Genomic DNA, 10,307 nt, shown 5'->3' with positions numbered 1-10,307 from the left:
TCAGGCCTTGAATTTGGGACCTGGGTGGGTGTGGAAAGAGCTTGGGGTGGTCTGGAGTTGCTCTGGGGATACAGAGAATCTCCGTCCCCTCCCTCCCCCAGCAGGAGACACTAGCTCCGCCTGTTTGTGGGGAACAAGGGTCAGGGGGAGCCGGGAGCCTCAGCCTTCCCGGGGAGGCAGCAGAGCCCTGCAGACTCACATGAAACCCCTGTGGTAGAAGCCAACGTTTACTCACCTCAATTCTCCACTGCCACTATCCTAGCACAAGTCCTCATCACTGCTCACCTCGGCTACTGCAGGGCCTCCGGACTGATCCGCTTGCTTCCGCCCTTGCCCCCACCTCCAAGTCTGTTCTCTTCACAGCACCCAGAGGGGTCCTCACACAACCAAATTGGAGCGTGTCCCTCCCCTGCTCAAACCAGTGACTCACCTCTTACTCAGAAAAAGCCTAAGTCAGGGTGCCTGCGTGGCTCAGTAGGTTAAGTGTCCGACTTCTGGCTCAGTTCATGATCTCATGATTTGTGAGTTCGAACCCCACATTGGGCTCTCTGCTGTCAGCACAGAGCCTGGAGTCTGCTTCGGATCCTCTGCGCCCCACTCTGTCTGCCCCTCCCCCCTTTCTCTCTCAAAAACAGACATTAAAAAAAGAAAAAGCCCGAGTCTTCACTGTGGCCATAAAGCCTCATCTACCACATTCTGGTCCAGCCATACCAGCCTCTTCAGTGGTCCTTCTGGCACACTCCAGCCTCTGCCTTTGCATTGCCTTTTCCTCTCTGCCTAGAATGTTCTCTCCCACACACCATGGCTCCCTCTCACTTCATTCAGGTCTTTAAATTTCACCACCTTCCCTGATCACAGCACCAAAAAGAGCACAACATCTCACTCTTGTGCCTCGGCCTCCTGTCCCGACTTTCTTTTCCCTCACAGCACTGATCCTGAGCTGACCTGGGATATATTTTTGTCTATTATCTACCTGCGCTAGAACGTAAGCCCCACGAAGGCAGGGATTTCTGTCTGTTGAGGTTACAGCTACACCCCCAGTGCCTACAACAGTTCCCAGTGCACAGTAGGTGCTCGATGTTTGTCTACTGCAGGGCTGTGCAAAACGTTTATGGTGGCGCCTAGGACACAGCAGGCATTCAATAAATGGTTGCTAAGTGAATGAAGAAATCAGTGCATGAATGCGGAAGTGAACCCCATTCCAACTTGGGTCCTACAGATTCCCTTTTGCCCGATCCCAACCCCAGCAGACCTGGGAGCCAGCCATCGACACAACCACAGAAACTTTATTTACAAACACAAGGCAGGAAGTGGACGGGGAGGTGGACACAGCAGGGCCGGAAGGCACCTACTTCTGCTCCCGCCTCCAGACGATGACCATGCCGCTGGCGTCGCTGGAAGCCAGCAGGCTCTCATCACAGTTGAAGCTGACGTCCAGGACAGGTGCGCTGTGGCCCTGCAGCTTGTTGACGGCGGCCTTGGCTGCTCGCTCCACATCAAAGAAGTGCACACACATGTCCTCGCTGCCCGTCACTGCCCGGACAAGAGGGAGAGGACCTCAGGAGATGTTGCAGGAGGAAGCGGGGTGCCCAGGGTGTGAAGCCCCAGTGTGGTGTGGGGAGGTGTGGGGAGGTGTGGGAGGGACCGTCCCTAGACAGGGGTCACCTGGCTGTTTTAGTCCTGCGTCCAGAGTGTGAGGTCTCTGAGCTGTTTGGGGGTGGGGGGTGCTGTGTCTCATGCCGTGAGGATTCTAAGCTGTTTAGGGGTCTTCATTCAAAGTGGGAAGCTGCTGGGATGGGAGAGTTCTCAAGGCCCAGAAAGTCTGGGCACCTGGGGGTTGTGATATCTGAGCCAGATCAGCAGGAGCTCTGGTCCCTGCCCCTCCCTGGTCCCCCATATGCCCCGACCCTGGGGAACTCACCCACACAGGCCCCCTGGCGGAAGGACATGAGGGGACAGAAGATGCTGCGAACAGGGTGTGAGCCCTGCTCGATGGGGAAGCTTCTCTTCAGCTGCAGGGTCCCCTCGTTGTCCACCACCCTGAGGGGAGGGTTAGAGCAGATCAGGGCGTGGAACCTCAGCTCTGGATGGCGATGCATGGTGGGGAGGGGGCCCCATCTGTGCCCCTGCGCCTGAGTTCTTCTCAAGGTTCACACAATCCAGTTTTGAGATGACCGTGTATACCTACCTACGAAGCATGGGCTGCTGTGTGAGCTGGTGACAGTTTGGAAACTACCTGTTGGTGTAGACGGGGAGCCTCTGCAGTGTGTTGTTCACTGGTTTCTCTTTCTAGGGGTTTCTAAGAGATCCTGGTGTTAAGACAGGCACAGAGAGGAAGGGGCTGACCAGACTAGATATCCCTGCACTGCAGAATACGACAAGGCCATTCAAAAGAGTGAACCAACAGCACTGTAGGTGACTTGGGGGCATTTCCACAGCATCATCTGGGGAGAAAAGTGAGCCGTGGAAAAGGATGTAGGAGCCCGCTCCTGTAAAACAATGACCCTCCCCCAGAAACGTGTGGATGGGTGTGCACACCTAGAATTACAGGGGAGAGAACAAAATATAGGAAGGTACTTCCAGAGTTGTTATCAGGCTCTACCACAGCAAGTGGCAGGAAGGAGGAGGACGGAAGGGAGAGGATGGGGGAAATAGCCAAAAACTTGGGAGTATACCTAAATTAAGAACTATAGGGGCTCCTGGGTGTCTCCGTCGGTTAAGCATCCAACTCGTGGTTTTGGTTCAGGTCATGATCTCACAGTTCGTGAGCCTGAGCCTCAAGTCATGGTCTGCGCTGACAGTGCGGAGGCTGCTTGGGATTCTCTCTCTCCCCTCTCTCTCTGCCCCTACCCCACTTGCTCTCTCTCTCTCAAAAATAAATAAATAAACAAAAAAATATATAGATATGCGTGTGTGTGTGTGTGTGTGAATTTTTTTAAAAGAGTAGAAAAATAAAACAATAAACTAAAAGCATCCTGTTGGGCAGTGGTTTTCGGACATCACTGGACAGCACTTGGGGAACTTTTCAATGTACCAATGCCCGGTCCTGCCCCAGAGCTTCTGGAATCAATGGCCTGGAGTGGGGCCTGGCCAGGATTTTGTGAAGCCCTTCAGGTCATTCCAGCATGGGCTGCAAACTGCATTTGGGTAACATGTCATACATCAGCAGGGATGGTAAACTCCTCCACTCAAAAAAATTAAAAAAATAAAAAAAGATGGGGCACCTGGGTGGCTCAGTCGGTTAAGCGTCCGACTTCGGCTCAGATCATGATCTTACAGTTTGTGGGTTTGACACAATCAAAAAAGAAGAAAAAAGGAAGGAAGGAAGGAAGGAAGGAATGAGAACAGACCTCTGCTTTCAGGGGGGCCCAGTCTATGCTATGCCTCACGTTGGTCATCTGTGAAATGAACGCGATGACAGCACCTTCCTCACAGGGCTGTTGTGGATTAAATGAAGTGGTACATATGAGGTGCTCCAACAGGGCCTGTTGCCAGCAACTGCCACGTAAGCACCAGCGACTTCTGCCATTGCTACTACCATCGCTATCATCATTATTGTAAGGAGACCAGGCTTCTCCACTCACTGAACTTAACCTGATGGAGGAGACAGGCCCTGCATCTCCAGGCAGCCCAGACAGGGAAGACCCACCTATAGAGCAACAGCTTGTTGAGGCAAGCGTTGATGAGTAGTGAGGGGTCCCGGGCCTCGCGGCTGACCCAGGAGCGGGCAGAGATGCTGGTCACAGGGCTACCCTCATGCACCACCAGACGCTTGGCTTTGGTCAGTTTCCCTGTAATAGCGGAGGGAGGGGAGGCAAAGGTGAGGGTGAGGGCCCGTGCACTGGGCCGAGGGGGAGTGCGAATACCTGGATGCAGGCCTGGGACCTGCCTACCTGTGGCCATGTCAAAAAGGAAGGAGAAAACACTGCCGCGGTCATCTCCTGCCCAGAGTAGCCGGCCAGGGGCATCAAAGGACAGAGCGAGAACCCGGCCCGTCAGCTTGCTGGAGCCACCCTTCACTTTCTTGCCCGTGGAGATGTTCATAACGTGCACGTTGTGCTTGGCATTCCCCACCTGTGGGTGAGATCTGCGTGCTGTCATCCTGCTCTCAGCCAGTCCCTCCTCGAGTCTGACCATAATGGAGCCACTGTGGATGGGACCGGCTGGTTCCTACTGGACTCTAACCCCAGTGGGGCTGTGGGAGGTAGACTAAAACGCGACCCAGGCCTGTGATCCTTCAGAGCCAGCCCCTCTTGCAACCTAACCAGGATAGACAGCTGCTCCCGGACTAAGGGGGTCTCAGACCCATAATGCTGCCCCTGAGGCAGCACCCCCTGTGACAGGCAAACCACAGGGCCGTCCTAGGCTGGTAATAATAGCCGGTCTGCTTCCTGCCTGGTCCTTGCTGGACACTTGCCCACACTGGGGCTGGTGCTGCAGCAGAAAGGATCCCAGTGCATAAGCTCATGCAGCCGGTCCCCTCTAGGCCCCTCAGGGCCAGGCCAGATTTTCACTTCCTTCCCCCACCCTCTGACTCTCCATCCTGGGGTCGGACCGCAGGATGACCCTGCCACTGAGAGTGGCAGGACCGCTGCCACTGGGACTAGCCTTCTGACTAGTCACCCTGATCCCCAGCCAACAGCCCCTGCACTTGGAAAATGGCAGCACTGCTGTTGACAGGACCGAAAGGGCTACCAGAGCTGGCACTCGGCCTCCTGACCAGTCCCCACTGGAGTCTATCATAGCAAGGTCACCCCAAGCCAAGAACCGCGTCCCCATTCTGACTCATTTCCATCTGAGTCTGACCACAGGGGGACTTTGGTGATGGACTGGAGGGGACCGCCCTGACCCTCAGACAGATTCCCTGGGACAGCTCTCCCGGCCCAGCATCCCCGCCCTCAGTGAGTGGACACCCTGGGGCCTGACCACAGTGAGGTTGTTGTTGACCGGCTGGAAGGTGCAGCAGAGCAATTCGGCGCCATCGGGGTCAGGAATCTCCCGGATGCAGCGGCCGTCTTCAGAGGCCCAGATGCGCATGGTAGCATCGAGTGAGGTGGACACAAGGATGTCGTTGGAGAGGGACCAGGCAAAGTCGGAGACGCCGCGGGTGTGGCCCCGCAGTACACGGAGCACAGTGGGCGGGGCAGGCACCAGCTGGCACAGTGAGATGCTGCCGTCGAGGGAACAGCAGGCCAGGCGGTGCCGGTCGTCATTGGCGAAGCGCACTCTTGGCACTGCAATGCCAAGGAGCCGTTCGTGGGACTCAGCACGCTCACCAGGTGCTTTCATTTACATAAGGCTCTGACGTGTGGGCCAGGGGCCAGGACCCACCATGCCAAGCACAATGGCCTCAGCAAAGGGCTTTCCTTGGCAGGGGAAGGGAGTTGGAACCCCAGAAGGCCCTTTTCCAAAAGCTCCCTACACCTCAGCAAGCACTTTACAATTACCAAGGTCTCGGCAGTTTGCAAAACCCGTGCGGCCTTTTGCAAGGAGATTTCTCTGTAAACGTTCTGAACTCTTCCAAGCAACTCACAACCCAGAAGCCTTCTGCAAAGTCCTCTTTTAAGCTGCTGAGCCCTTTTATGGTAGATAAAATACCTGAGATTTTGCACAGAGCTTTACTTTGCAGAGAGCTTTTAGGTTTGCAAAAAGTGGTTTTTTTTTTTAAGATTTTTAAAATAATCTCGGGTGGGGGAGAGGGGGAAATGGGTGATGGGCATTGGGAGGGCACTTGGGATGAGCAGTGGGTGTTGTATTTAAGCGATGAATCATAGGCATCTACCCCCAAAACCAAGAACACACTGTATACACTAGGCTCACTCAGCTGGCCCCTGTATGGACCTATATGGTAACACTGTATGTCAGCCAACTTGACAATAAATTATATCCAAAAAAAAAAAAAATAGTAATCTCTGTACCCAATATGGGACCCGAACCCACAACCCCGAGATCAAGAGTCGTATGCTCCATCAATTGAGCCAGCCAGGCACCCCCACAAAAAGCTTTATGGATCGCAATTCCTCCTTCGGAGGTGGGCCAGAGACTTTGCATTCCAGAAACATATGCACTGAATAGTTGTCACAGTTTAGGCAAATGCATGGTGATGCGACCCGCTACCGGGGCTGGCTTACCTGCCTCATCCACGTGCTGGTCGAAGACATGGTACATGCCCGCAAACGCATAGTTCTCACTCAGTGATGTGTCCCCAGCCATGGCTCGACTTGCTTCTGCTGCTGATGTGGGTACCACGCTGCCAGGGGGCCTGGGCCCCAATGGGAGTGGGAGATAATGTGAGGTGCCTGTTAGCATTCAGTTTGCTGTTGCCCCATGGCCCTTCTCCCCCCCCCCCCCCCCACAAAGCCCCAGCTCACAGCTGCCCCTGGGGCATACCTGTCCTCATAGACAGCACGGTTCATCTGTGCCTGCAGCTGGTAGGAGCCTCGGCTGACGGAACGGCGGTGCCCACGAGCCCCCAGGGCCCGAGGATCATCCTCAAAGTCCTGCAAACAGAGGGTCATGGTGGGCACATCTTAAAAGAAGCCCCCAGGAACTTATGGGGTCTGGGGTCTTGAAAATATGCCTAGAACCAGATCCCTTCTCACCCTAGCCACTGCCACCACCATCGCTTGGACTACTGTGGTGGCTTCTGTGCTGTTCTCCTGCTTGCCTCCTTCCCCCACTCAGTGGATACTCAATAAATGTTCTGTGAAGAAAGAATGAACACTTTCCCCAAAAAAACACTCAGCTCAGTCTCTTGCTTCATTCAAATCTCAGCTCAACTGTCACTTGGAGACTTTCCTGATCATCCCCATCAAAAATAGCTTCCCTCTGTCCTTCACACCAGTCTCATTTTATCCCCCAAGTCTGCTTTATTTTTCCATCTTAGCACTCCTCACTATAAGCCACGTTAATTATTGAACTTGTTTATCTGATTTGGTATGCCTATTGCACTATTTATCCTGTTTATTGCCCATTTATCAACCTGCTTATCTTGTTTATTGTCTGTTTACTGACTTTAGATTATCTCTTTTTGCTCTATGGTCATCCAAGAGCCTAGAACAGTGCCTTGCACTTAGCAGGTGCTTGACAAGTCGGCTGAGTGAATGTATATGGAGGCAGGTGGTATTTATGGCAGGAGCGTGGGGTGGAGCTCACCTCCATGCGGTCAAGGGTAGTTCGGCTGCTGCGCACGATGCTGTTGCTATAGGCACGAGCACTGCCTGGCTCGGAGAGGGGCCCGTATCGCTGGCCCAGCAGCTGCCCACGCAGCCTCAGGTACTGCCGACGCAGTGCCGGGGGGTGCCCAGCCTTGGCATTCTCCCGCAGTAGCTGGCTGCGCCGACGGATATACTGTGTCCGAAACTGTGGAAACGTTGGTGTGCGGTACGCGTTGTACCTATGATGGCAGGAGGCAGGATGGGCAGCAGGCACAGGACAGAGGGAATCAATCAGCTCAAGGGACAGGGAAAGAGAATGAGGTGTGTGGCAGTGAGAGGTCAGGATGGCAAGTGATCAGCAGCGGTGATGGGGGTCCCTCTGGTGCTGTGAGGAGGGTGGGTCTACAGTAATAAAGGGCATGATGATGAGGTCAGTGTGGGGGCAATGGAGGCCGTCTGAAGCTTTGCTGGATTTGGGATGTGGTGACCGAGTCAGTGTAGACAACAACACGGGTCAGGGTGACATGGTGATGGGGGTTAGTGTGGGGCAACGGTGGAGGTCAGTATGGGATGGTGATGGGGTCAGACTGGGGAAGTGATGATGGTAAGAGAAGTCTGCGGGGGGGGGCAATGGTGGGGAACAGGATGTCACTAGCCTGAGCTCCAACACCCCCTCCCAAAGGCTCTGGAAGCACAGCCTTTTGACGCATGCCCACATCTGACCGCACTTTCCAAGCATGCTCTTTACGACCCTCCGGCCAGCTCTTCTCTCTGCGGGCAAGCCCCCACACACTGCTACTGCGCATGCTCACCTCCGGCATGCCCACGCAGCCGCATAAGGCAAGTTCTCCGCCCAGCCTCACTTATCGCCATTGCGCATGCACCCCAGTAACTTCCGTTCCCATGGGCTTCGACCCCACGCCTCACCTCGCGTCTACTGCTAAGACCTGCTGCCACACCGCGGCCATTCCCCGGCCTCCTCTTCCGGCCTGTCCGCCCGCGGGAGCCTGCAGGATAAGGGCCTGGAATGTCAGCGTTTCAAGTGAAAGGACTTAGTTCCTCCCCTTCTGCCAGACGACCGTTGCCATAGACACTTAGTCCCTCTACGCCGGGACGTCGCGAAGTAGCACCCGGCAGTTAGCATGGTCATCACCCCAGCCCTGCCCTCCCCGGGCAGCTCCCGGAAGATTCACACCAGCGATTCGGATCTGATCCCGCCCCTCCCCGGTCGCCATAGCGACGCCCCACCCCCGGTCTAGCAATCATTGGCATTCTCCATCCATCTTCTTGCCCCCCGCCTTCCCTTTTTGGGTTCAAGAGCAGGGCCCGGGATCAGAGACCACCTCCGGGGCTGCCTCCGGCTCTTGAGGCCCCCGGGGCGGCCCTGAGACCAGTGTCACCCTTTTCTTGTGTCTCTCTTCTCCCTCTCTCAGGCTTCAGGCAAGATGGCCGCCCACTGCCAGGAAGAGCTGTCAAGCGCAGAGCGAATGGATAGCAATCCTTCGCAGGGCGTGGGAGAACCACGCAGGCGCACTAAGGGACAGCTGCTTCCGGCACAGGATAGAGGCTCCACCCCTCAAGTTCTGTCCTCCGCGGGTCCGTAATGACGTTTTTGGTATACCCAAGAATAATGTTCAGGGGCCAGAGAGTGCGAATCATTCAGTAAAAATTAGAAATACGACGTTCCTTTGAAAGCGTGGTATAAGCTGCTTTTTTAGCATCACAATCTTGGCCAAACAAGATTTGAAGCACAGAATCAAAAATAAGCACACATGCAGAGGCTCCTAGAATGTTCTTCAGTTCTTAAAGTGACTGATAGGCCTCCAGACAACCCTGGGATGAGTAGTCTGTTCTGGAGTGGGCTTGGATAGTCCCAGGAAACTTGGTCTGGGTCTGAGCCTCCAAAGACAGAAGACATTACTTAATGTACTTAAGGCACAACAAAATTTGGATCCCAGGAGACTATCTGAACCATCCTTATTTCAACTCATAACAGGAAGCTGCAACTCTTATTCACCTTTTTTAAAAAAAAGGAACCTCTATAGGGGCGCCTAGGTGGCTCAGTCGGTTAAGCCTTCGACTTGGGCTTAGGTCACCATCTCACGGTCTGTGAGTTCGAGGCCCCCCGCCCCCGTCGGGCTTTGTGCTGACAGCTCAGAGGCTGGAGCCTGCTTCAGATTCTGTGTCTCCCCTTCTCTCTGCCCCTCCCACGCTCATGCTGTCTTTCTGTTTCTCAATAATAAATAAACGTTAAAAAATTTTTTTAAAGTAACCTCTATGTCCAACGTGGGGCTCGAACTCACCACCCCGAGATGGAGTTCACTAGCTCTACCACTGACTGAGTCTGTCAGGTGCCCCTCTATTCATCTTAATGTGGTCAGGATTAACAGAATTTACAAAATTGAAATACATACTACCTTCCTATTGAATCTTAACACCCATCCACTGCTAGAATTCTCAAAAACTTTTTTCACTTTTGCACTATTTTTTGTATTTATTGCACAAATACAATAATCTGAAGTTTTTTTTTTTTTTTTTTTTTTAAATTTTTTTTTTTTTCAACGTTTATTTTATTTTTTGGGACAGAGAGAGACAGAGCATGAACGGGGGAGGGACAGAGAGAGAGGGAGACACAGAATCGGAAACAGGCTCCAGGCTCTGAGCCATCAGCCCAGAGCCTGACGCGGGGCTCGAACTCACAGACCGTGAGATCGTGACCTGGCTGAAGTCGGACGCTTAACCGACTGCGCCACCCAGGCGCCCCAACAATAATCTGAAGTTTTAAAGCCACCTGAAATGAGGAGCACACCCAAAACACGTATTGCCTTTTGTGTGTTCTAACAAAAATAGACCACTCTGTTTTGTATCGATACAGCACCTCCCTTGTCCATGTAACTAATCTATGGGTGTCTTTTCAGGATGTTAAATACCCTTCTATTTGATGGTTGGTAAAGAATAAACTATTTTACTGCATAAACATGTAACCACTAACACTTATTGGATAATGTGCTGGAAACATGGTGATTTACAAGTATTAATCCATTTAATCCTAAAAACTGAATGTTGTGGGACCCATTACTATCCCCATTTTACAGATGAGGAAAGCTGAAGCCCAGGGAGTTCAAGTTCATTTTATTGAACTAGTCTCCT

At 53.3% G+C, this 10,307-nt stretch overlaps 1 protein-coding gene across 6 annotated transcripts; it reads right to left on the bottom strand.

Moving 5' to 3' along the window:
* Positions 1-1,266: 1,266 nt before the first annotated feature.
* WDR13 (WD repeat domain 13) lies at positions 1,267-8,690 on the bottom strand. 6 transcript variants are annotated; one of them, XM_058712757.1, is made up of 10 exons: positions 8,501-8,690; positions 8,085-8,164; positions 7,156-7,362; positions 6,391-6,500; positions 6,132-6,262; positions 4,927-5,234; positions 3,894-4,074; positions 3,650-3,791; positions 1,922-2,040; positions 1,267-1,533 (listed from the first exon to the last, which is right to left on the bottom strand). In XM_058712757.1, the coding sequence occupies exons 3-10, from the start codon at positions 7,159-7,161 to the stop codon at positions 1,349-1,351; spliced, it is 1,182 nt and encodes a 393-aa protein (XP_058568740.1). In that variant the 5' UTR covers positions 7,162-7,362; positions 8,085-8,164; positions 8,501-8,690; the 3' UTR covers positions 1,267-1,348. The 6 variants fall into 6 exon arrangements, with proteins under 6 accessions (XP_058568740.1, XP_058568742.1, XP_058568737.1 ...); XM_058712759.1 differs by having other exon boundaries at positions 8,558-8,690; XM_058712754.1 differs by having other exon boundaries at positions 7,156-7,396; positions 8,501-8,658.
* Between the last annotated feature and the right edge of the window lie 1,617 nt (positions 8,691-10,307).

Source organism: Neofelis nebulosa, chromosome X, assembly GCF_028018385.1.
Source record: "Neofelis nebulosa isolate mNeoNeb1 chromosome X, mNeoNeb1.pri, whole genome shotgun sequence".
NCBI classification, from domain to species: Eukaryota; Metazoa; Chordata; class Mammalia; order Carnivora; family Felidae; genus Neofelis; species Neofelis nebulosa.
The sequence above is the reverse complement of the archived record's forward strand: the minus strand, read 5'-3'. Positions and strand labels throughout refer to the sequence as shown.

Excerpts from the sequence above, each read along its gene's own strand:
- WDR13 (XM_058712760.1), bottom strand. The coding sequence starts at position 7,896 with ATGCTTGGAAAGTGCGGTCAGATGTGGGCATGCGTCAAAAGGCTGTGC. Across the intron at positions 6,501-7,155 it reads CTACCCTTGACCGCATGGAG|GACTTTGAGGATGATCCTCG; the intron begins GTGAGCTCCACC and ends CTCTGTTTGCAG. Across the intron at positions 2,041-3,649 it reads AACAAGCTGTTGCTCTATAG|GGTGGTGGACAACGAGGGGA; the intron begins GTGGGTCTTCCC and ends CCCTCCCCTCAG.